The 26,831-nt window shown below is 45.3% G+C and overlaps 1 protein-coding gene across 1 annotated transcript in view; it reads left to right on the top strand.

Annotated features, from left to right (window-relative positions):
* Positions 1–26,831, top strand: part of LOC132833913 (sialic acid-binding Ig-like lectin 10) — a 57,193-nt gene that overhangs the window by 14,690 nt on the left and 15,672 nt on the right. Inside the window, exons 4-8 of the mRNA XM_060852573.1 lie at positions 1,048–1,341; positions 7,901–8,182; positions 10,452–10,733; positions 18,818–19,099; positions 21,896–22,177. Of these exons, the coding sequence (XP_060708556.1) occupies positions 1,048–1,341; positions 7,901–8,182; positions 10,452–10,733; positions 18,818–19,099; positions 21,896–22,177 (1,422 nt within the window). The remainder of the gene's footprint in view (positions 1–1,047; positions 1,342–7,900; positions 8,183–10,451; positions 10,734–18,817; positions 19,100–21,895; positions 22,178–26,831) is intronic.

Consider the following 26,831-nt stretch of genomic DNA (forward strand, 5'->3'; position numbering starts at 1 on the left):
GTGCTAACCACTGTGCCACTGTGCTTGCTGTGCAATATTTGGTTGCTGTGAATTCTACATAGCAACAGCAGCTCCCATTGGAGAATTATTTCGGTGAAGCTATTTGGAATACCATGAGATGGTGAAAGGCACAACAGAAATAATGAGTTTTATTTTATCTCTCTGGGTCCTTTGCAAAGGATTGGAGAGGTAGATGGGAGTGGATTACCTTATAGCATTGATGGACATAGTTAATACATTGAATTATTAATGTTCAAGTCAGTAACAGAGGTTTCTTCAGGATTGAACTGGAAGCTATCTTCAGTAAATGAGAATCAGACATGGTTTCATCACACACTGGTTTTTGTGTTAATGTTGTCACAATTTGGGTGGCACAGTGGTTAGCACTGCTATCTCACAGCATCAGAGACCCGGGTTCAATTCCCGACTCAGGCGACTGACTGTGTGGAGTTTGCACGTTCTCCCCGTGTCTGCGTGGGTTTCCTCCGGGTGCTCCGGTTTCCTCCCACAGTCCAAAGATGTGCGGGTCAGGTGAATTGGCCATGTTAAATTGCCCGTAGTGTTAGGTAAGGGGTAAATGTAGGGGTATGGGTGGGTTGCTCTTCGGCGGGTCGGTGTGGACTTGTTGGGCCGAAGGGCCTGTTTCCACACTGTAATGTAATCTAATCTAAAACAGGATTCTGACAAAAATCTGATCGCGCCTTCCATTGTTCTGGCTGAGATTGTGACAAATCGGTGCTGCATGCGGGATATCTTTGGAATTTGGTATTTGGAGGAAGTGAGGAGCCTATCCTCCCTGGGCTCTGAGCTGCTCCCCCACCCTCCACCCCCACCCAGTATTGTCCAATCAGGGTCTCAGTGTAAGAGTGTGTTAAACTGAGTGACATAGAACTCACCAAATCCAAAAAAGGAAAGTCTTCATTGATTGTTGTCATCAGTACTAATATCATCCTGGGGAAAGCGTTTTCTCTCATGGGACTGCGATTTCTGCTTTAACAACCACTTCACGATATATGTATCTGAAAGAGCTCATTTTGTATGTGTTAGGTTTCACAGATAAACCCACAATATTCCCTGTGGAAACTATCGCTGGAAAACGTGTGAACCTAAGGTGCACCTTCAACACAACGTGCAATGGAACAGCTCCTGTCTTAACCTGGGATACTCCCACTGCGGTAACTGGATCAGTCTCAAACACTGTAACTCAGCATGGTGTCACTCTGACCTATACTACTGTTCTGAGCCTAATCCCATCACCCAGACACCAGGGACAAACTCTTACTTGCAGAATAAGTTATCCTACGGTTTCATCAGAGCAGACCATCACACTGACAGTACAATGTAAGTATGGACATCTACCATTCTACATTATGCGGAGTACTCTACGTTGTGCCTGGCAAGGTCTGACAGCGGAGGCATAACTGTGCAATCAAGTACTCTCCAGCAATGCAGCACTGACACTCTTACAGTGCAGCACTCCTCAGTACTGACCCTCTGACAGTGTGGCATTCCCTCAGCACTGACCCTCCAACAGTGCAGCAAAACTCAGCACTGACCCTCTGACAGTGCAGCACTCCTCAGTACTGACCCTCTGACCATGCATCACTCCTCAGCACTGACCCTCTGACAGTGCGGCACCCCTCAGCACTGACCCTCTGAATGTGCAGCACTCCACAGCACTGACCCTCTGACAGTGCGGCACTCCTCAGCACTGACCCTCTGACCGTGCATCACTCCTCAGTACTGACCTTCTGACAGTGCAGCACTCCACAGTACTGACCCACCAAAATTGCAGCACTTTTCAGCACTGACCCTCCGGCAGTGCAGCACTCCCTCAGAACTGACCCTCCAGCATTGCAGCACCCCTAAGCACTGACCCTCCAACAGTGCGGCACTCCCTCAGTACTGACCTTCTGACAGTATGGCACTCCCTCAGTACTGACCCTCCGACAGTGCAGCGATCCCTCAGTACTGACCCTTCGGCAGTGCACACTCCCTCAGCACTGCCCCTCCAGCAATATGGCACTCCCTCAGAACTGACCCTCTGACAGTATAGTACTCCCTCAGTACTGACCCTCTGACAGAAGAACACTCCCTCAGCACTGACTCTCTGACAGTACAGCACACCCTCAGCACTGACTCTCTGACAGTATGGCACTCCCTCACTACTGACCCTCCAACAATGAGGTAGCACGGTGGCTCAGTAGTTAGCACTGCTGCCTCACAGCACCAGGAGCCTGGGTTTGATTGCAACCTTGGACGACTGTCTCTGGAGTTTGCACATTTTCCCCGTGTCTGCGTGGGTTTCCTCCGGGTGCTCTGGTTTCCTCCCACAGTCCAAAGATTTGCAGGTCAGGTGAATTGGCCAGGCTAAATTGCCCATGGTGTTAGGTGCATTAGTCAGAGGGGAATGGGACTGGGTGGGTTACTCTTCAGAGGGTCGATATGGAATTCTTGGACTGAAGGGCCTGTTTCCACACTGTAAGGAATCTAATCTAATCTAATGAGGCACTCCATCAGCACTGACCCTCTGACAGTGCAGCATTCAGTCAGTACTGACCCTCTGACAGTGTAGTGGGCCCTCAGTACTGACTGTTCGACAATGAGGCATTCCTTCAGCACAGGCCCTCTGACAGCATAGCACTCCCTCACCACTGACCCTCCGACAATGAGGAATCCCCACAGTGCTGACCCTCTGACAGTGCAGCAATCCCCACAGTGCTGACCCTCTGACAGAGCAGCAATCCCTCAGCACTGACCTTCTGACAGTATAGCACTCCCTCAGCACTGACCCACTGACAGTGCAGCATCTCCACAGTGCTGACCCTTTGACAGTGCGGCACTCCCTGAGCACTGACACTCTGACAGCAGCATTCCGTTAGTACTGACTTTCTGACAGTGCAGTGGTCCCTCAGTACTAACTCTCTGACAGTTCAGCATTCTCACAGTGATAACCCTCTGATGGGGCAGCATTCCTTCAGCGCTGACCCTCTGTCAATGTAGCACTGCCTCTGTACTGACCCTCTGACAATGCAACCATTCCCTCAGTACTGATCCTCTGCCAGTGCTGCATTCTCTCTGTACTGATTTTCTGACAGTGCGGTGTTCCCTCAGTGCTCACCATCTGATAGTGTAATCCTTCCTCAGTGCTCACCTTCTGACAATGAGGCAATCCCTCAGTGCTGACCCTCTGATAGTATAGCACTCCCTCAGCACTGACCCTCTGACAGTGCGGCATTCCCTCAGTACTGACCCTCCTACAGTGCAGCTTTTCCTCAGTACTGACACTCTGACAGTGCTGCCCTCCCTCAGCACTGACCCTCTGACAGTATAGCACTCCCTCAGCACTGACTCTGTGACAGTATGGCACTCCCTCAGCACTGACCCTCTGACAGTATAGCACCTTCTCAGCACTGACTCTCTGACAGTATAGCACCTTCTCAGCACTGACTCTCTGACAGTATAGCACTCCCTATACTCACGCTCTGACAATTTAGCACTCCCTCAGCACTGACCCTCTGACAGTATAGCACTCACTCAATACTGACCCTTTGAGAGTTTAGTACTCCTTCAGCACTGACCCTCTGACAGTATACCACTCCCTCAGTACTGACCCTCTGACAGTATAGCAATCACTCAATACTGACCCTTTGAGAGTGTAGTACTCCCTCAGTACTCACGCTCTGACAGTTTAGCACTCCCTCAGCGCTGACCCTCTGACAGTATAGCACTCCCTCAGTACTGACTCTCTGACAGTATAGCACCCCCTCAGCACTGACTCTCTGACAATATGGCACTCCCTCAGCACTGACTCTCTGACAGTATAGCACTCCCTCAGCATCGACTCTCTGACAGTATAGCACTCCCTCAGCACTGACTCTCTGACAGTATAGCACTCCCTCACTACTGACCCTCCAACATTGAGGTGGCACGGTGGCTCAGTAGTTAGCACTGCTGCCTCACAGCACCAGGGACCTGGGTTTGATTGCAGCCTTGGACGACTGTCTCTGGAGTTTGCACATTCTCCAAGTGTCTGCGTGGGTTTCCTCCGGGTGTTCTGCTTTCCTCCCACAGTCCAAAGATTTGCAGGTCAGGTGAATTGGCCAGTCTAAATTGCCCATGGTGTTAGGTGCATTAGTCAGAGGGGAATGGGACTGGGTGTGTTACTCTTCAGAGTGTCGATATGGAATTCTTGGGCCAAAGGGCCTCTTTCCACACTGTAGGGAATCTAATCTAATCTAATGAGGCACTCCATCAGCACTGACCCTCTGACGGTGTAGCACTTCCGCAGTACTGACTCTCTGACAGTGCAGCATTCAGTCAGTACTGAACTTCTGACAGTGTAGTGGGCCCTCAGTACTGACTGTTCGCCAATGAGGCACTCCTTCAGCACAGACCCTCTGACAGCATAGCACTCCCTCACCACTGATCCTCCGACAATGAGGCACTCCCTCAGCACTGACCTTCTGACAGTGCAGCAATCCCCACAGTGCTGACCCTCTGACAGCATAGCACTCCCTCAGCACTGACCCTCTGCCAGTATAGCACTCCCTCAGCACTGACCCTCTGACAGTATAGCACCCCACAGCACTGACTGTCTGACAATATGGCACTCCCTCAGCACTGACCCTCGGACAGTATAGCATCCCTCAGCACTGACCCTCTGCCAGTATAGCACTCCCTCAGCACTGACTGTCTGACAGTATAGCACCCCCTCAGCACTGACCCTCGGACAGTATAACACTCCCTCAGCACTGACTCGCTGACAGTGTGGCACTCCATCAGCACTGACCCTCTGCCAGTATAGCACTCCCTCAGCACTGACCCTCTGACAGTATAGCACCCCACAGCACTGACCCTCTGCCAGTATAGCACTTCCTCAGCACTGTCTCTCTGACAATATGGCACTCCCTCAGCACTGACCCTCTGCCAGTATAGCACTCCCTCAGCACTGACCCTCTGACAGTATAGCACCCCACAGCACTGACCCTCTGCCAGTATAGCACTCCCTCAGCACTGTCTCTCTGACAATATGGCACTCCCTCAGCACTGACCCTCTGCCAATATAGCACTCCCTCAGCACTGACCCTCGGACAGTATAGCACCCCTCAGCACTGACCCTCGGACACTATAGCACCCCTCAGCAATGTCTCTCTGACAATATGGCACTCCCTCAGCACTGACCCTCTAACAGTTTAGCACTCCCTCAGCACTGATCCTTGGACAGTATAGCACCGCCTCAGCACTGATCCTCGGACAGTATAGCACCCCCTCAGCACTGATCCTCGGACAGTATAGCACTCCCTCAGCACTGACCCTCTGACAGTATAAAGCTCCCTCAGCACTGACCCTCTAACAGAATAGCACCCCACAGCACTGACCCTCTGCCAGTTTCACACTCCCTCAGCACTGACTCTCTGACAGTATAGCACTCCCTCAGCACTGACTCTCTGACAGTATAGCACTCCATCAGCACTGACTCTCTGACAGTATAGCACTCCATCAGCACTGACTCTCTGACAGTATAACACTCCCTCAGTACTGACCCTCGGACAGTATAGCACCCACTCAGCACTGACCATCGGACAGTATAGCACGCCCTTAGCACTGACTCTCTGACAGTATAGCACTCCCTCACCACTGACCATCTGACAGTATAGCACTCCCTCAGCACTGACTCTCTGACAGTATGGCACTCCCTCACTACTGACCCTCCAACAATGAGGTGGCACGGTGGCTCAGTAGTTAGTACTGCTGCCTCACAGCACCAGGGACCTGGGTTTGATTGCAACCGTGGGAGACTGTCTCTGGAGTTTGCACATTCTCCCCGTGTCTGCGTGGGTTTCCTCCGGGTGCTCTGGTTTCCTCCCACAGTCCAAAGATTTGCAGGTCAGGTGAATTGGCCAGTCTAAATTGCCCATGGTGTTAGGTGCATCAGTCAGAGGGGAATGGGACTGGGTGGGTTACTCTTCAGAGTGTCGATATGGAATTCTTGGACCGAAGGGCCTGTTTCCACACTGTAGGGAATCTAATCTAATCTAATGAGGCACTCCATCAGCACTGACCCTCTGACGGTGTAGCACTTCCACAGTACTGACTCTCTGACAGTGCAGCATTCAGTCAGTACTGACCTTCTGACAGTGTAGTGGTCCCTCAGTACTGACTGTTCGACAATGAGGCATTCCTTCAACACAGACCCTCTGACAGCATAGCACTCCCTCACCACTGATCCTCCGACAATGAGGCACTCCCTCAGCACTGACCTTCTGACTGCAGCAATCCCCACAGTGCTGACCCTCTGACAGAGCAGCAATCCCTCAGCACTGACTCTTTGCCAGTGCACCAATCCCCACAGTGCTGACCCTCTAACAGAGCAGCAATCCCTCAGCACTGACCCTCTGACAGTGCAGCATCTCCACAGTGCTGACCCTTTGACAGTGCAGCACTCCCTCAGCACTGACCTTCTGACAGCAGCATTCCGTTAGTACTGACTTTCTGACAGTGCAGTGGTCCCTCAGTACTAACTCTCTGACAGTTCAGCATTCTCACAGTGATAACCCTCTGATGGGGCAGCATTCCTTCAGTGCTGACCCTCTGTCAATGTAGCACTGCCTCTGTACTGACCCTCTGACAATGCAACCATTCCCTCAGTACTGAGCCTCTGCCAGTGCTGCATTCTCTCTGTACTGATTTTCTGACAGAGCGGTGTTCCCTCAGTGCTCACCATCTGATAGTGTAATCCTTCCTCAGTGCTCACCTTCTGACAATGAAGCAATCCTTCAGTGCTGACCCTCTGACAGTATAGCACTCCCTCAGCACTGACCCTCTGACAGTGCGGCATTCCCTCAGTACTGACCCTCCTACAGTGCAGCTTTTCCTCAGTACTGACACTCTGACAGTGCTGCCCTCCCTCAGATCTGACCCTCTGACAGTGCTGCCCTCCCTCAGCACTGACCCTCTGACAGTGCACCTTCCCCACAGTACTGACCCTCTGACAGTGCAGCAATCCCTCATGATTGACCCTATGTCAATGCAGCATTCCCACAGGACTGATCCCCTGACAGTGCAGCATTCCCTCAGCACTGACCTTCTGACAGTGCAGCATTCCCTCAGCACTGACCCTCTGACAATGTAGCATTCCCCCCATACTGATGTTCTGACGTTGTGGTGGTCCCTCAGTGTTGACCCTCTGATAGTGTAATCCTTCCTCAGTACTGACCCTCTGACAGTATAGCAATCCCTCAGTGCTCGCCCTCTGACAGTACCGCAACTCCCTCAGTTCTGACCCTCTGACAGGACAGCATTCCCTTTGTACTGACTTTCTGACAGTGCGGTGGTCCCTCAGTGCTGACCCTCTGACAATGTAATCCTCCCTCAGTGCCGACTCTCTGACAATGAGGTACTCCCTGAGTGGTGACCCTCTGACAGTGTAAACCTTCCTTAGTGCTGAACTGAAGTGTCTGCCTTAATGACCTGCCTTTTCCGACCAAGTATTTACATAACTCCTTTCACATTCCCACTGCCTTTCAATGCTTCACATTCAATGGAAATGTGGTTGTCTCATTTGTTTTCAGAATCACCACAGAATCTCACAATCACTTCACTTGCTGTGATTAAAGATTCATCGATCGGTGTAATTGAGGGGAATTCCGCAGTGATAATCTGCTCTGCCAATAGCTTCCCAGCTGCTAACCTGACGTGGAAACATCTTAATGACACAGTATCCCAGAAGTGGCCTAACCACTGTCCTGTACAGCCGCAACATGACATCCCAACTCATATACCCGGTGCACTGACCGACAAAGGCATACATACCCAAAACCCTGCTTCACTATCCAGTGGTTATGGAGTCTTGCTGTGCCTTCCATTTGCTCACAATATTCTCTTCCTTTCATCTTAGACTCACCACGGAATCTCTCAATTACTTCTCTTGCTGTGATTAAGGATTCATCGATCAGTGTAATTGAGGGGAATTCCGCGGTGATAATCTGCTCTGTCGAGAGCTTCCCAGCTTCTAACCTGATGTGGAGACACCTTAACATCACTTTGAACAGAACAAGTTCCAACAATGAGCTGTGGTTGGAGATTCCTCACATTACGTACAGGGAGACTGGAGACTATCAGTGTGTGGCAGAGAATGAACATGGAGCAGTGGAGGGCTCCATTACTATTGCTGTGGAATGTAAGTGAATGTCTATATGTTTCAACATCACTCACTGATACACACACAGAACGTCATATGCACTCAGACACACACTGCCTCACGCACTCGGAAACAGACACCAGGACAATACTGCCCGAGTGATTGGCAGATGACTCCCACTTTACACATTCACTGCCTCAACCATCATCACCCAGTTGCAGCACTATCTATAACACTCTGCACTCCAGAAATTCACCAAGACTTCATTGATAGCATCTTCCGTACCCGTATTGGTGGGCAAGGGCAGCAGCTACATGGAAACACTACAACTCGCAAGTTCCCCTGCAAGCAACCCATAGCCTGACTTGGAAATATATCATCATTTCGACAGCGTAACAAGGTCAACCTGCTATTTTTGAACACTACCTTGTGCAGACAGCACAGAGACTGCAATGGTCCAGTAAGGCACATTCTCTTTCTCAAGACAATTACCGATAGGCAACAAATGCTAGCTGACCCAAAACCACCTACAATCTTTGAATTAATAAAAGGAAACAAACAGGAATTGTTTTTTTGAAATGTTTTCATCAGAATTTTACAGGGGAAAGACAACTTGAAATGCATATGGTGTCAGATACAGAGGGATGAAATATTTAGCGTCCATGTGCTCTGTTTTCATTCACATGAATTCCTTATTTAGAGTTAGACATGCCACAAAATCTCTCAATTAGTTCTCTTGCGAAGTTTAAAGCTTCATTAATCAATATAATTGAGGTGAATTCGCCAGTGATAATCTACTCTGTCGAGAGGTTCCCAGCTTCTTACCTGGCAGGGAGATATTTTAATGTAAAAATGAACAGAACAAGTTCCAACAATGAGCTGTGGTTGAATATTCCTCATATTATGTACAGGGAGATTGAAGACTAGGAGTGTGTGGCAGAGAATGGTCAGGGAGCTGTGGAGGGCTCCATAACCATCACTGTGCAATGTGAGTGTACACAGACTTTAAAATGGCTTGCAGACACATACATTAACAGATATGTACAGCCTACAGACACCCAGTTGTGACATATCCTCTCAGTGTTACACTGGAGCATCAGTATAAGATTGAATTCTCTGTGGAAGGAATAGAAATTCTAGACTAACAAGATGCTCAATGATCCAACGGCCTCGTGCACCTAGAATTGTAGATTTCTTTGTTTTGAAATCAGCTTTGATGTTGATTTCATATGGATTGGTAAAGCAGCAACTGATGAACATTGTAACATTGAGGGAAAAGGAATTTCCGTGGTGACTATATTCAATCCTGCCGAGAAATAAGGGTGAGGTTTATTGCAACGTTTCTCAGATCTCACTCAGATCAATTCAAGAACCAGATGTTAGTTTAGGTTTTAATGAGTTAAACAGTTAGTAGGAGGGCAGGGAGAGAGAGAGAGAGAGAGGCAGAAGCTAGGTCCCTGCAGGTTAGAATACGTGAACTGGACTCCAGGCAAATGTTATGAATGAAACTGGCTGGATGGAGCTTAGAGTCAAGTCCCACAAAGTACTCTACAGCTCTAATGCAGTCAGGAATCATGAGATGTCATTTATGCCAATAAGCGAGGTTACATCATGCAGTTGGAATCCAGGAAGAATTTACTAAACATTATTAATATTTCAGAAAGGGAAAACTTGGAACAGCCTGAAAACATTTATTGAGATCTGGTGATCCCAGGGACACTAATGTCTGGTGATGCTCCTGAAAAGTCCATAGAATCAATCTTCACTTCATTTAGTGTTTAATGAGCTCTGTAGCATGATCAGTCACAGTTTCTCTGATATGATATTTTCCTCATGTTAACTTTGGAAATTACTGGATATGATTTAATGTTCTAAATTTGAATCATAACATTTCCTTTCATTTGTTTAAAATATGGACTTTTATGATTTTATTCTCTTTGTCATGACATGGCAACACAAACATTGCCTCCGTTCAGGAAAGCACTTGACAGATGATAACTTGGCAACCTGGCTTGACATGATAACATGTCCTTCAATATTAAATCGGTCATATCCAATTCACAGCTGCCAAGGCTTTGGGAATATTGTGAGGATGAGACAGGCGTTTTCTTCCTTTCAGGATGGAGAGTGTCCTCATTTGTGGGATGAGAAACCGACAGTGTGACAGTTTACATGGGCAGTGTCCTTCATACAGCTACTACCACTCAGAGAAGGTGATGGGAGGTGCACATTTGAGTGTCAGAGAGATGGTTATGGAGTCTTGCTGTGCACTCTGTTTGCTAACAGTACTCTCTTCTCTTGTTTTCAGACTCACCACGGAATCTCTCAATCACTTCTCTTGCTGTGATTAAAGACTCATCGATCAGCGTAATTGAGGGGAATTCTGCAGTGATAATCTGCTCTGTTGAGAGCTTCCCAGCTTCTAACCTGACGTGGAGACATCTTAATGTCACCGTGAACAGAACACGTTCCAACAATGAGCTGTGGTTGGAGATTCCTCACATTACGTACAGGGCGACTGGAGACTATCAGTGTGTGGCAGAGAATGAGCATGGAGCAGTGGAGGGCTCCATAACCATCACTGTGGAATGTGAGTGCATACAGACTTCAACATCTCTCTCACATACACACACAAACACACAGGTTCAGGCCTGTAGACACACACATGCGACATGGGAGATTTAAACAATCCTTAGATAAGCACATGGATGATTTTGGGATCGTGTAGGGGGACGAGCTGAGAATAGTTCACAGGTCGACGCAACATTGAGGGCCGAAGGGCCTGTTCTGTGCTGTATTGGATTAGATTAGATTATTTACAGTTTGGAAACAGGCCCTTCGGCCCAACAAGTCCACACCGACCCGCCGAAGCGCAACCCACCCATTTCACCCCTTACCTAACACTACGGGCAATTTAGCATGGCCAATTCACCTGACCCGCACATCTTTGGACTGTGGGAGGAAACCGGAGCACCCGGAGGAAACCCACGCAGACACGGGGAGAACGTGCAAACTCCACACAGTCAGTCGCCTGAGTTGGGAATTGAACCTGGGTCTCAGCCGCCCAAATTGTGACAACATTAACACAAAAATCGAACCCGGGTCTCAGGCACTGTGAGGCAGCAGTGCTAACCACTGTGGCACCGTGTTCTCTGTCTTGTGTTCTATGTCTCTTCTCTCAGTGTTGCACTGCAGCATCAGTATAAGTTTCAATTCTCTGCTAAAGAAAGGGAAACCCTAGATGAAGAAGTGCTGCCTTGAACCCACAGTCCCCTGCACAGATAATTGTTGATTTTGTTGTGGTGAAATCACTTTTGCTGTTGGATCCATTTGTACTGGGTAAGCCAGTAACCGGTGAACATTATAACATTCAGGGTAACAGAATTACAAATGCTGCTACATTGAATGCTGCCTAGAAATAAGCAAGGTAAACATTTCAAGGTTTTTAAAACCGAAAGAACTGCGGAAGCTGTAATTCAGAAACAGAAACAGAAATTGCTGGAAAAGACCTTCCTCAAAACTGTCACCAGATTTGAAACGTTAACTCTGATTTCTGTTTACAGATGCTGCCAGACCTGCTGAGCTTTCCCACCAATTTTTGTTCTTGTTGCAATGTTTTACATTAGTTCAACAGTCAAAGGCAATTCAAGTTGGAGGCATTTATATAGTTAATAGTGGGGGGAGGGTGTGAGAGATACAGAGACACAGACATGTAGTTTTCCCTTCAGGAAGTGTTCTAACATCTGTGCTGCTAAGGGGGTTCCCATAGGGGAATGATTGCCTTGGGATAGAGCCTGTGCTCAATCCTAGGAGCTGTTTTATGGTGCCATAAAATCAGTAATCATTAGACATTTTAGGAGCCATTGGGTGAAGCCAAGTGTTACAAGTAAATGTTGCGATGTTTATTTTGAGGCATTATTCAATGCAGCAGCCATTGAAATTCTGTTACCCTCATTAAATGCATATTGTCATAGAACCATAAAGCTGTCCAGAAACAGACCCTTAGGTCTAACTCATCCATGCTGACCAGAAATCCTAAACTAACATAGTTCCATTGACCAGCATTTGGCTCATATCATTGTAAACTCCTCATATTCACACACCCATCCAGCTGCCTCTTAAATGTTGTAAATATACCAGCCTCCATCAGTTCTTCGAGCTGCTCATTCCATGCATGTACCACGATCTGTGTGGAAAAAGTTGCCCATTAAGTGCCTTTGTAATCTTTCCCCCTCACCTTAAACCTATGCAATCTAGTTTAGAACTCTCCTACCTCAGGGAAAAGACCTGTATATTTACCTGATCCAGGCCCCTCATGATCTTATAAAGCTCTACAAAGTCACTTGTTAGACCCCACATTCCAGGGAAAACAGCCCCAGCTTATTCAGCCTCTCCCTATAACTCAAACCCTTGATCCCTGGCAACATCCTTGTAATTCTTTTCTAAACCTACTCCTGTTTCACAACATCCCACCTAGAGCACGGAGACCAGAATTGAACGCAGCATTCCAGAACTGGCCTAACCACTGTCCTGTACAGACGCAACATGCCCTCCCAACTTCTGTACTCAATAAAGGCAAGCAGACCAAAGTCGTTCTTCACTATTCAGTCTAGTTGCTTTTCCACTTGCAAGGCACTATGAACCTGCACTGCTCAGGACTTTACCCTTAAGCATATACATCCTATCCTGATGTGCCTTTCCAAAGTGATGCAGCTCACATTTATCTAAATTACACTCCATCTGCCACTCCTCGGCCCAACTGCTCAAAGTCCTGTTGTACTCTGAGGCAACCTTCTTTGCTGTCCACTATGCCTCCAATTTTGGTGTCATCAGCAAACTTGCAAACTGTACATCCTGTGTTCACATCCAAATAATTTGTATATATGACAAAAAGCAATGGGCACAGCAAAACAAATCTCAAACCCATCTCTGATTGTTTACTAACTCAAATGGTGAGAAATTGCTGTTGCTTGTAAATTAGATTTAAATGACATTTCATGATCCAGAGTGTCATTAATGTCTGAGAGGGTTGTTGAGAAATATTTGGGGTCTATCTTTACTTCATCAAACATTTCTGTGGGGTGATCAATCCATCATAGTCACGCTGTTAATTTTGAAATTTTGAATTTAAGTTGGAAATTGTTGATTGCATTACTGTTAAAACTTTGTATAGTTACACTTTTCATTTACTAGCACCACCGAAAATTGTGACTTTATTCTCTCTGTAAGTCTGTGGCATCTCAAATGTTGTCTCTATCAAAGAAAACATCCTGGTTCCCCCATCAGATGGTAACCTGGGGATCTGGTCTGGGGTCACAATATATCCCTCAATATTCCATTGACCAAATTCAATTCATTGCTCCCAAGGCTTTGGGAATATTGTAAGGATGTGAAAGGCAGTTTCTTTCAGATGGCCAGCACTCTCATTGGTAGGGGGAAGAAGCAACAGTGTGGCAGTTTACAACAGCAGTTTCGACTGGAAATGTAATACAGCAACTTGCACTCAGAGGCGGTAATGCCGGATCCGCATTTCACAGACCGAGAAGTGGTTATGGATACTTGCTGTCCATTTGCTCAGAATATTCTCTTCATTTTTTCTTAGACTGACCATGGAAACACTCAATTACTTCTGTTGCTGTGATTAAAGATTCATCCATCAGTATAATTGAGAGCATTCTGCAGTGATAATCTGCTCTGTTGAGAGCTTTCCAGCTTCTAACCTGATGTGGAGACATCTTAATGTCACAGTGAACAGAACAAGTTCCAACAATGAGCTGTGGTTGGAGATTCCTCACATTACGTACAGGGAGACTGGAGACTATCAGTGGGCAGCAGAGAATGAACATGGAGCAGTGGAGGGCTCCATAAGCATGACTGTGCAATGTTAGTGTACATAGACTTCAACATCTCTCTCACATACACACACAAATACACTTTCACACACACACATGTGACACGTCCCTTCTCTCAATGTTGCACTGGATCTTCAGTTGTCTGTTAAAGGAAGGGAAACTCTTGATGAACCCACTGTCCCCTGTACAGATAATTGTTGATTTTGTTGTGGTGAAATCATTTATGCTGTTGGATCCATTTGTACTGTGTAGGCAACTGGTGAACGTTGTAACATTCAGGGTAACAGAATTACAATGGCTGCTGCATTGAATAATGCCTCAAAATAAACATTGCAACATTTTTAAAACCGACAGACCTGCGGATGCTATAAATCAGAAACATGAAATTGCTGGAAAAGCCTTTCCTCAGAACTGTCACCAGACCTGAAACGTTAACTCTGATTTCTGTTGACAGATGTTGCCAGACCTGCTGAGCTTTCCCACCAATTTTTCTTCTCGTTGCAAGGTTTTACATCAGTTCGACACTGAAAAGCAATTCAAGTTGGAGGTATTTAGATAGTGAGGAGCACGGGGAGAGTGTCAGAGAGAGAGAGACAGACAGACATGTAGTCTTCCCTTCAGGAAGTGTTCTATCATCTGTGCTACTAAGGAGGTTCCCATAGGGGACTGATTGCCTCGGGATGGATGCTCTGGTCATTCCTAGGAGCTGCTTTATGGTGCTATAAAATCAGTAGTCAGTATACATTCTAGGAGCCAGTGGGTGAAGCCAAGTATTGTAAGTAAACATCATTAAATGCTTAATGTTATAGAATCATAGAGCTGGGGACACCATGGAAACAGACCCTCCGGTCATCTATGCTGACCCGAAATCCTAAACTTATATAGTCCCATTTGCCAGCATTTGGCTCAGATCTCTCTAAACCCTTCCTATTCACATACCCATCCAGCTGTCTTTTAAATGTTTTAATTGTACCAGTTTCCACCACTTCCTCTGGCTGCTCATTCCATACGCATACCACCCTCTGTGTGGAAAATGTTGCCCATTATGTGCCTTTGTAATCTTTCCCCTCTCACCATAAACCTATGCATTCTAGTTTTGGACTCCCCTACCCCGGGGAAAAGATCATAGTTACCCGATCCATGCCCCTCACAGTCTTATACACCTCTATAAGGTCACCCTTTAGATTCCAACATTCCAACAAAAGTACCCCTTAGCGTATTCAGCCTCTCGCTTGATAGCTCATACCTTTGAAACCTGGCAACATCCTTGGAAATCTTTTCTGAACCCATTCCTGTGTCAGAAAATCCCACCTAGAGCAGGTAGACCAGAATTGAACGCAGTATTCCAGAAGTGGCCTAACCACTGTCCTGTACAGCCGCAACATGACCTCCCAACTCATATACTCAGTGCACTGACCGACAAAGGCATACATACCCAAAACCCTGCTTCACTATCCAGTGATTATGGAGTCTTGCTGTGCTCTCCGTTTGCTTACAATATTCTCTTCCTTTCTTCTTAGACTCACCACGGAATCTCTCAATCACTTCTCTTGCTGTGATTAAAGATTCATCGGTCAGTGTAATTGAGGGGAATTCCGCAGTGATAATCTGCTCTGTTGTGAGCTTCCCAGCTTCTAACCTGATGTGGAGACATCTTAACATCACAATGAACAGAACAAGTTCCAACAATGAGCTGTGGTTGGAGGTTCCTCACATTACATACAGGGAGACTGGAGACTATCAGTGTGTGGCAGAGAATGAACATGGAGCAGTGGAGGGCTCCATAACCATCACTGTGCAATGTGAGTGTATACAGACTTCAACATCTCTCTCTCTCTCTCTCTCACACACACACACACACATTCCCTGCAGATCCACACATGTGACATGTCCCTTCTCTCAGTGTTGCACTGGAGCATCAGCATGATCTTCAGTTGTCTGTTAAAGGAAGGGAAACTCTTGATGAACCCACAGCCCCCTGCACAGACCATTGTTGATTTTGTTGTGGTGAAATCATTTATGCTGTTGGATCCATTTATACTGTGTAAGCAACTGGTGAACGTTGTAACATTCAGGGTAACAGAATTACAATGGTTGCTGCATTGAATAATGACTCAACATAAACATTGCAACATTTTTAAAACCGACAGAACTGAGGATGCTATAAATCAGAAACAGAAACAGAAGTTGCTGGAAAAACCCTTCCTCAGAACTGTCACCGACCTGAAACGTTAACTCTGATTTCTGTTTACAGACGTTGCCAGACCTGCTGAGCTTTCCCACCAATTTTTGGTCTCGTTGCAAGGTTTTACATCAGTTTGACACTCAAAAGCAATTCAAGTTTGAGGTAGTAAGATAGTTAAGAGCAGCGGGACAGTGTCAGCTAGAGAGAGAGAGAGAGAGAGAAAGAGAGACATTCATGTAGTCTTCCCTTCAGGAAGTGTTCTATCATGTGTGCTGCTAAGGAGGTTCCCATCGGGGTCTAATTGCCTCAGGATGGATCCTGGGGTCAATCCTAGGAGCTGTTTTATGGTGCTATAAAATCAGTAGTCAGTATACATTCTAGGAGCCAGTGGGTGAAGCCAAGTATTGCAAGTAAACATCATTTAATGCTTAATGTTATAGAATCATAGAGCTGGACACCATGGAAACAGACCCTACGGTCCAACTCTCCACGCTGATCCGAAATCCTAAACTTATATAGTCCCATTTGCCAGCATTTGGCTCAGATCTCTCTAAACCCTTCCTATTCACATACTCATCCAGCTGTCTTTTAAATGTTTTAATTGTACCAGTTTCCACCACTTCCTCTGGCTGCTCATTCCATACACATACCACCCTCTGTGTGGAAAAGTTGCCCATTATGTGCCTTTGTAATCTTTCCCCTCTCACCTTAAACCTATGCATTCTAATTTTGGACTCCCCTACCCCAGAGAATGAATCATATTTACCTGATCCATGCCCTTCATGGTCTTATACACCTCTATAAGGTCACCCCTTAGATTCTAACATTCCAACAAAAATACCCCATAGCGTATTCAGCCTCTCGCTTGATAGCTCAAACCCTTGAACCCTGGCAACATCCTTGTAAATCTTTTCTGAACCCATTCCCGTTTCAGAACATCCCACCTAGAGCAGGTAGACCAGAATTGAACGCAGTATTCCAGAAGTGGCCTAACCACTGTCCTGTACAGCCGCAACATGACCTCCCAACTCGTATACTCAGTGCACTGACCGACAAAGGCGTACATACCCAAAACCCTGCTTCACTATCCAGTGGTTATGGAGTCTTGCTGTGCCTTCCATTTGCTTACAATATTCTCTTCCTTTCATCTTAGACTCACCACGGAATCTCTCAATCACTTCTCTTGCTGTGATTCAAGATTCATCGATCAGTGTAATTGAGGGTAATTCTGCAGTGATAATCTGCTCTGTTGTGAGCTTCCCAGCTTCTAACCTGATGTGGAGACATCTTAATGTCACAATGAACAGAACAAGTTCCAGTAATGAGTTGTGGTTGGAGATTCCTCACATTACATACAGGGAGACTGGAGACTATCAGTGTGTGGCAGAGAATGAACATGGAGCAGTGGAGGGCTCCATAACCATCACTGTGCAATGTGAGTGTACACAGGCATTGAAATAGCTCACACGCGCACACACACACGTAGATTTCGTTGTGGTGAAATAGTTTTTGATGATTAAATCATCTGTACTTGTAAACCGGTAATTGGTGAGTGTTGTAGCAATGAGGAAACAAGAATTCTAGAGGTGATTACATTCAATCCTGGCTAGAAATAAGTGTGCGGTGTTTTGCAATGTTTTTTTCAGATTTCATTCAGATCAGTTGAAGAATCACAAGTTAGTTTAGCTTTTAGTCAGTTAGACATTTAGTAAGAGGGAAGAGAGAGAGAGAGAAAGAGAGAGAGAGAGAGAGAGACAGGAGCTGGGTCCCTGCAAGATGGAGTACTGTGAGCTGTGCTCTTCGAAAGTATTACAAAGTAAACCAACTCTGTCTGGATAGCACTCGGGATCAAGTCCCACAAAGTATTCTACAGGTCAAATTCTACAGTCAGGAATCACGAGAGGTCATGGGAGTCAATTGGTGAGGCTACACCATGCAGTTAGAATCCAGAAAGAATTTATTTTGCATCATTAATATTTTGGAAAATAAAAAATTGGATCAGCTTGTAAAGTTTTAAGGAAATCTGGTAATCCCAGGCATGCTAATGCCTGGTGATGTTACAGATTAATCCATGGAATCTATCTTCACTTCATTTAATGTTTAATGAGCTCTGTGGTGTTATCAGTCAGTTTCTCTGTTATCATATTTTCCTCATGTTAACTTTGGATATCGTATTACAGTTCAAATTTTGAAGAATAACATTTCTTTTCAGTTGTTCCAAATATAGACTTTTGTGACTTTATTCTCTATGTAACAACCTGGCATCTGAAACTTTGCCTTGATTAAAGAAAACAGCCTAGTCCCTTTCCAGATGGTAAGCTGGTGATCTGGCTCACAGATCGTACCATATCCCTCATATTCCATTGGTCAAATCTAATTCATTGCTGCCAACACTTTGGGAATATTGTGAAGATGCAAAAGGCATTTTCTTATTTGGTTGATAGAAAGTGCCCTCATTGGTGGGAGATGGAACCTACAATGTGACAGCTTACATAGACAGTGACCATCAGAAACACAATATAGCAACTCCCACTCACAGAAGGTAACGGAGGGTCCATACATCAGTGTCAGAAAGATGGTTATAAAGTCTTGCTCTGCGTTCTGTTTGCCAACACTATTCTCCTCCTTTGTTTTTAGACCCACCAGGGAATCTCACAATTACTTCTCTTGCTGTGATTAACGATTCATCGATCAATATAATTGAGGGGAATTCTGCAGTGATAATCTGCTCTGTTGAGAGCTTCCCAGCTTCTAACCTGACGTGGAGACATCTTAATTTCACAGTGAACCGAACACGTTCCAACAATGAGCTGTGGCTGGAGATTCCTCACATTACGTACAGGGCGACTGGAGACTATCAGTGTGTGGCAGAGAATGAACATGGAGCAGTGGAGGCCTCCATAACCATCACTGTGGAATGTGAGTGTATACTGACTTCAACATCTCTCTCACATACACGCACACACAAACACGTGGGTACAGACCTGCAGACTCACACATGTGACATGTCCCTTCTCTCAGTGTTGCACTGCAGCATCAGCATGAGCTTCAATTCTCTGTTAAAGGAAGGGAAACTCTGGAGTAAACAGTAGCCTTGAACTAACAATCCATTGCACAGATAATTGTAGATTTTGCTGTGATGAAACCATTTTCCTTTTTGCACTCATTTGTACTTTGAAAGCCAGCAACGAGTAAGTATTGTAACATTCAGGGAAAAAGAATTTTAATCATTGCTACATCGAATGCTGCCTAGAACTAATCAAGGAGAAAGTGAGGACTACAGATGCTGGAGATCTGAATCGAGAGTGTGGTGCTGGAAAAGCACAGCAGGTCAGGCAGCATCTGAGGAGCAGGAGAATCGATGTTTCGGGCATAATCCTTTCATCACCGAATTCCTAATGAAGGGCTTATGACTGAAACATTAATCCTGCAGCTCCTCAGATGCTGCCTGACCTGCTGTGCTTTTCCAGCACCACCCTCTCGACTAGAAATAAGTAAGATACACATTGCAAGGTTTTAAAAATTGAAGTAACTGTGGGTGCTGTAAATCAGGAACAAAACCAGAAATTGCTGGCGAAGCCCTTCCTCAGAATTGTGGCTGGACCTGAAACATGAGCTCTGATTTCTCTTCACGGATGCTGCCAGACTTGCTGAGCTTTCCCAGCAACCTCTGTTTTTGTTACAAGGTTTTACGTCAGTTCAGCAGTCAAGGGCAATTTAAGTTTGAGGCATTTAGATAGTTAATGGGGGGGTGGGGGGGGGGGGGTAGGGGGAGGTGGGAGAAAGAGAGCGAGCAGGAAGTGTTCTATCATTTGTGCGCACAGAGCGTTTCTATAGTGGCCTGATTGTCTCTGGTTGGTGCCTGGGATCAATCCTAGGATCTGTGTTATAGCACCATACAATCAGGAGTCAGGATACATTCTAGGAACCAGTAGGTAAGCCAAGTGTTATAGGTAACTCATTAAATGCTGAGAGTCATAGTACCACAGAGCTATGCAGTACAGAAACAGACCCTCCTGTCTAACTAGTCAATGCCGACCAGATATCCTGAAATCATGTTGTCCCATTTGTCCGCATTTGGCCAGATCCCTCTAAACCCTTTCTATTCATATACCCACCCAGATGCATTTTAAATGTTGTCATTGTGCCAACTCAACCACTTTCTCTGGCAGCTCATTCCATAAAGACAACACCCTCTGCATGAAAAAGTTGCCCCTTTGGTCCCTTTTAAATCTTTGCCCTTTCGCTTTAAACCTACAGTCTCTAGTTTTTGACTTTGTCGCCCCAGGGAAAAGACCTCGTCTGTTTACACTAGCCAAGCCCCCCATGATCATATAAACCTCGATGAAGTCACCCCTCAGCCTCCGACGCTCCAGGGAACACAGCCCCAGCATATTCAACCTCTCCCTGTAGCTGGAACTCTCCAACCCTGCCAACATCCTTGTAAATCTATTCTGAACCCTTTTAAAGTTCGCAACATCCTTCCTATAGCGGGGAGACCCGAATTGAACGCGGTATTTTAAATGTGGCTGAACCAATATCGTGAACATTCGCATCATGACCTCCCAACTCCCTTACTCACTGTACTGAGCAATAAAGGCAATCTTGCCAAAAGCCTTCTTCACTATCCTGTCTGCCTGAGGTCTCGTTTTCAAGGAACTACGAACCTGTCTCTGTTCAGCAACACTCCCGAGGACCTTATCATTAAGTGTATAGGTCCTGCCGTGATTTGCCTTTCCAAAATGCCACATCTCACATTTATCTAAATTAAACTCCATCTGCCACTCCTCAGCCCATTGGACCATCTGATCAAGGTCCTATTGCACTCTGAGGTAACCTTCTTCAGTGTCCACTACACCTCCAATTTTGGTGTCATCAGGACACTTACTAACCATACTTCCTATGTTCACATCCGAATCATTTGCATCAATGGCAAAATGCAATGGACCCAGCAATGATCTTGGTCACAGGCCTCCAGTCCGAAAAGCAACCCTCCACCAGTCCCCTTCGGGATATGAGCGCAATGGTCTGGCTCAGAACACATCTCTGATTAATTACAAATTCAAATGGTGAGTAATTGCTATCTATTGTCAATGAGATCTCATTGACATTTCATGGTCCACAGGGTCAGTAATATCTGGGAGTGTTGGTGAGAAATATTTGGGATCTATCTTCTTCTCATTTGGCATTTGATGAGATCAATTACAGCCTCACCGTTAAACTTGAAAATTAGAATATAAATTGTACATTGGTGATTGTATTACTGTTCTAACTTTGGATAGTTACACTTTCCATTTGTTAATATGGAATGTTGTGACTTTACTCTCTTTCTAAGTCCATGGCATCTCAAACTTTATCTCCATTAAAGAAAGCTTCCTGGTCCCTCACCAGATGGCAACCTGGTGATCTGGCTTGAGATCATAACATATCTCTCAATATTCTATTGATCAAATTCAATTCATTGCTCCCAAGCCTTTGAGAATGCTATGAGGATCTGAAAGGCCATTTCTTTCATTCAGATGGACAGGACCATCATTGGTGGGAGGAAGAACGTACAGTGTGACTATTTATATCAGCAGTGACCATCAAAACTGTAATACAGCAAGTTCCACTCTGAGAAGGTTATGGGGATCCACACAACAGAGTCAGAGAGATGGTTATAAAGTCTTGCTGTACACTCTGTTTACTCACAATATATTCTTCCTTTCTTCTTAGACTCACCACAGAATCTCTCAATGACTTCTGTTGCTGTGATTAAAGATTCATCGGTCAATATAATTGAGGGGAATTCTGCAGCGATAGTCTGCTCTGTTGATAGCTTCCCAGCTTCTAACCTAATGTGGAGACATCTTAATGTCGTAATGAACAGAACCAGTTCCAACAATGAGCTGTGGTTGGAGATTCCTCACATTACGTACAGGGAGAATGGAGACTATCAGTGTGTGGCAGAGAATGAACATGGAGCAGTGGAGGGCTCCATAACCATTATTGTGGAATGTGAGTGCACAGACATCAACATCTCTCTCACATACACACACAAACACATGGGTACAGCCCTGCAGACACACATTCGACATACCTCCTCCCTCAGTTGTTGTACTGGATTATCAGTATGAGTTTCAATTCTCTGTTGATTTGCAAGATACTGCCTTGAGCCAGCAATCCTCTGCACTTAGAATTGCAGATTTCTTTGTGGTGAAGTTATTTCTGCTGTTGGGCTGTCTAATCCAGCAGTCGGTGAATATTGCAATATGCCGGAACAAGAATGAATGCTGCTGAGAGATCGAGGTGGGGTTTGTGGCAAGGTCTCATTCAGATCTGTTGCAAGGTCAGCCGCCATTTTGGTTTTAATCGCTCAGATAGTTAGTTGGAGGGAGAGTGAGCCAGAAGCTGGCTCCATGCAGGATTATTGCTGTTAACTGTCCTGCTATGAGAAAGCAATGAGGCCATTATGGAGGCTACTTAATTGGCTTCTCCCAGCACAATGCTACCCCTGCACCACTCTGCACTCTGCACTATTTTAGAATCTACTGCCAGGATTTCAAGCTCTCCTCGGACAATTTGGCCCATTAACTTTTTCTTTCTGCACAAATGCTGCTGAGAATGTCAAGGCCTTTCAGTTTTCATTTGAGATTTTGAACTATTTTCCCAACACTGGGCAGTGAATACCCTGGATTGTTTTTAGTTAGGTAGGAAACGACCTGAATCCAATGTAGATAAATGGGGATGAGACGGAGATTGCAGTGAGCTGACTAAGTGGTGAAATAGGCTCAGATGGTTTATGCTGATTCCTGATGGAGGGCTTATGCTCAAAACATCGTCTCTCCTGCTCCTCAGATAGTGCCTGACGGACTGTGCTTTTCCAGCACCACACTTATTGACTTTGACCGACTTACACTCACCCCTAACGTTTCTCCCAAGTATTAATTCTTCAACCTATGCATGTTGTCCTTCATTCTTCTCAAATTTGTTGGCTGTGGCTTGTGTCCTTCGCTAAGTGTTTCTATTTCAGACAGCTCGATGCATGCCTTCATACGATGTCATCAAAAATAAATTACTGCACACGGTGTTTCCATCAATCATTCAAATTCCCCAATTTGCTTTCCAAGCATTTTTTTTTTTGCTAAATATTCTGCTAAGCTGAACTTTAAAGACCTCAGAATGCAGAAAATTAGCATGAGCTCAGTGTTTGGTCCAAAGTTTTGATGTCACTGAATGCTTCCTGTTATCCTGTGACTCCCTTTTTAACTGCTTGGGATTTGATTCATTTACCGAACCGCTCTCCTCAGGTCAACATATAAGTATTGGAGATTGGAGTTTAGTGAGCTCATGGGAGTATTAAAATTAAATTCTAATTTCACAGTTTCTGCTTTTGTAAAACAGCACCTCAGGATGTGGACATAACTGGCAGAAGTTAGGTTTAGTGTACGTGGGTAGTTTTCTCAATAGGTTATTTCCTTCTGCACTGTAGTCTTTGTAGTGAAAGTGCCAAACTGATTTATGCTTTTTTTAAATACAACTTAACAGAGCTCTGCAGAGTGCAGTTCAGTGGATGAGAGGCCCACACATAGGCCAGAACAGATAGGTTTTGCATGCTCTGTCAATTAATAGAAATTAGGGATTAGCTTGGTTTTTAAAGCAATACAAATTACGTGACACTTCCTAATCTATTTGTTTTATTATTTTCAATTTCATGAATTGAATTTGAACTTTAAAATCTGTCATGGGAGGTTTGAATGGAAATTCTATGGATTGTTACAAAAACAGAAATGGCTGGAAAGGCTCAGCAGGTCTGGCAGCAGCTGTGGAGAGAAATCTGAGTTAACGTTTCGGATTCAGTGACCCTTCCTAGAACTGATGGTAGTGAGGTAAAGGTTGTTTATATGCAGAAGATAGGGCGTTGGGAGGATGGTAAAGTGTAAACGATAGGTGGAGATAGAGACCAAAGACAGAGAGAAGAACAGTTGGACAAACAAAGGATTTGATGATAAGATGAGGAAAATGGAGAGCTACTAATGGGGACAATTAATGGTTAACCATGGGTTGTGTATAACAGCAGACTGTGTGATAACAAGGCCTGGTGTGAAGGGAAGGGGGTCAGGACATGGGAGAAGGAGTCTCAAGTCCTATATTGTTGAACTCAGTATTGAGTCCAGAAGTTTTTATGGTCATTTAAGCGGGCATTGGATAGGCATTTGGAAGTTATTGGGCTAGTATAGGTTAGGTAGGATTCGGTCGGCGCAACATCGAGGGCCGAAGGGCCTGTACTGCGCTGTATCCTTCTATGTTCTATGTTCTATGTAAGGCTGGGAAGTTCTCAAGTGGAAAATGAGGTGCTGTTGTTCTAGGTTGCGCTGAGCTTCACCAGAACACTACAGCAAGTCCAAGACAGAGATGCTGACCAGGGGAGCACAGTGATAGAAGTGGTAGACAACCAGAAGCTCAGGGTTTCTGTCAGTATAAACACCCCCAACTTCCTGTTGAAGGTAGTTAAAAATGTGCAGAGAGCTGACAATGGCAATATTGGAGTTACAGCAGTGAATAATAAGACTGGCACAATATGTTCCAAGTACAAAATGATACAATTTAATGTTTTGGATTGCCACATGGATGATTAACAGGTCATTTGGAGTTTTATTATGCAAAATACATTTTATTTGAGTTGTTTCACCTCATTATTAACCTGCCCATTGAGTACTATTTAAGCAAAGGGTGCATGTGTCTGCAACCTTAAAAATCTTCAGCCAATCTTCTCCAGCATTGTTCAGTATGGCATCAAAATTATGTTTGTAACTTTTATCATGGTCTCATTTTAAAGCTGGCTGCAAGGGTCAGCAGGTGTGTAAGGAGTGGAGGTATAATCAGGATTGAAAAGGGAGTGTTGACAGATGTTGTTTTGGTGGACTTCCAGAAGGCATTTGATAAGGTTTTCAACAAGAGCAAAGACGAAGGAACACAGAATTCAGGTGTAACATTGAGGCCTTGTAGAGTTAATGGTAGGGCTCTGGGTAGTGTTGTCAGAGAGACCTCGGGATTCAGGTACATAGTTCTTTGAAAGTGGCTTCATAGGTGGACAGAGTGGTTAAGAAGGCATTTAGCATGCTTGTTTTCATTGCTCAGATCATTGAGTGTAGGAGTTGGGACACTATGTTAAGATTGTAGAGGATATGGTGAGGCGACTTTTGAAGTACTTTGTTCAGTTCTGGTCACCCTTTTACAGGAAAGATATTATTAAATTGGAGATTGTACAGAAAAGAATAACCAGAAAGTTACTGGGATGAGAGGTTTGAGTTAGAAGGAGAGGATAAACTGGGACTTTTCTCACTGGAGTGTAGGAGGTTAAGAGGTGACCTTACAGAGGTTTATAAGATCATGAGGGGCATAGATAAGGTGAATCGTAAAGGTCTTTTCCCTGATGTTTGGCTGGTTCAAATGTAGAGGCCATATTTTTAAGGTGAGAGGGAAAGATTTAAGAAGGACCTGAGGGGCAACCTTTCTACACAGAAGGCGGTATGTATATGGAATAAACTGCCAGAAGAGGTGACGGATGCAGGTACAGTAACAGCATTTAAAAGACATGTGGATGGATGCAAAAATCGGAAGGGTTTAGAGGGATATGGACTAAATGCAGGCAAGTGAGACCAGCTTAGTTTGTTAAACTTGGTTGGCATGGACGAGTTGGGTTGAAGGGTCTGTTTCTATGCCGTATGACACTCTGACCCCCTATAACTGACTTGATCTGATTGGAGCTTCGGATGACATCCTAGGAAGTCCTATAGCTCAGTCAAGTTTAGAATCAGGCTATGTTCTGGGAGGCGGGAGGTGAGGCTACATTTTAAAGTTTGAACTCAGGTGAAAAGGTTTTTACTTTGTGAGGCAAGATGCTGAGAAGATGCTGTTTTTCATCAATGACTGAAAAAATAAGGATCTGGAAACCCTTGCAAAGTTTTACTCGGGGAATGAAGAAGGGATAAGAAAATTTGACAAGAGGTATGGGCTGGTGTGTGGGAGCCCCTTGTAATGATAATCCACAGGATCACTAATGTTTGGGAGTGTTGTTGAGAAATCTGTTGGATCTATCTTTACCTCATTTATTAGTTGATGAGCTCTGTGGGGTGATCAGTCACAGTCTCTGTGATCCACATTTACCTCATATTCATTTTTTAAAATTCATTTGTGGGAAGGGGGAATCACTGGCTGTCCCAGCATTCATTGCATGTCACTAGTTGCCCTTGACAAGGTGGGGGTGAGCTGCCCTTCTTGAACCACTGCAGGTCAGCTGTTGTGGGTTGACCCATAATGCCCTCAGGTAGGGAATTCCAGGATTATTACCAAGTGACTGAGAAAGGCAAAGTATTTCCAAGTCAGGATGGTGAGTGGCTTGGAGGGGCATTTGAAGATGGTGATGTTCCCATGCATCTGCTGCCCTTGTCCTTCTGGATAGAATGGTTGTGGGTTTGGAAGGTGCTGTCTGAGGATCTTTAGTGAATTTCTGCAGTAAGGCTTGTAGAACACACACACTGAACATCGGTGATGGAGGGAGTGGATGCTTGTGGATGTAGTGCTAATCAAATGGGCTGCTTTGTCCTGGACGGTGTTGAGTTTCTTGAATGTTCTTGGCGCTGCACACATCCAGGCAAGTGGAGGGTAT

The sequence above is a fragment of the Hemiscyllium ocellatum genome, chromosome 38, assembly GCF_020745735.1.
Source record: "Hemiscyllium ocellatum isolate sHemOce1 chromosome 38, sHemOce1.pat.X.cur, whole genome shotgun sequence".
Taxonomy (NCBI): Eukaryota; Metazoa; Chordata; class Chondrichthyes; order Orectolobiformes; family Hemiscylliidae; genus Hemiscyllium; species Hemiscyllium ocellatum.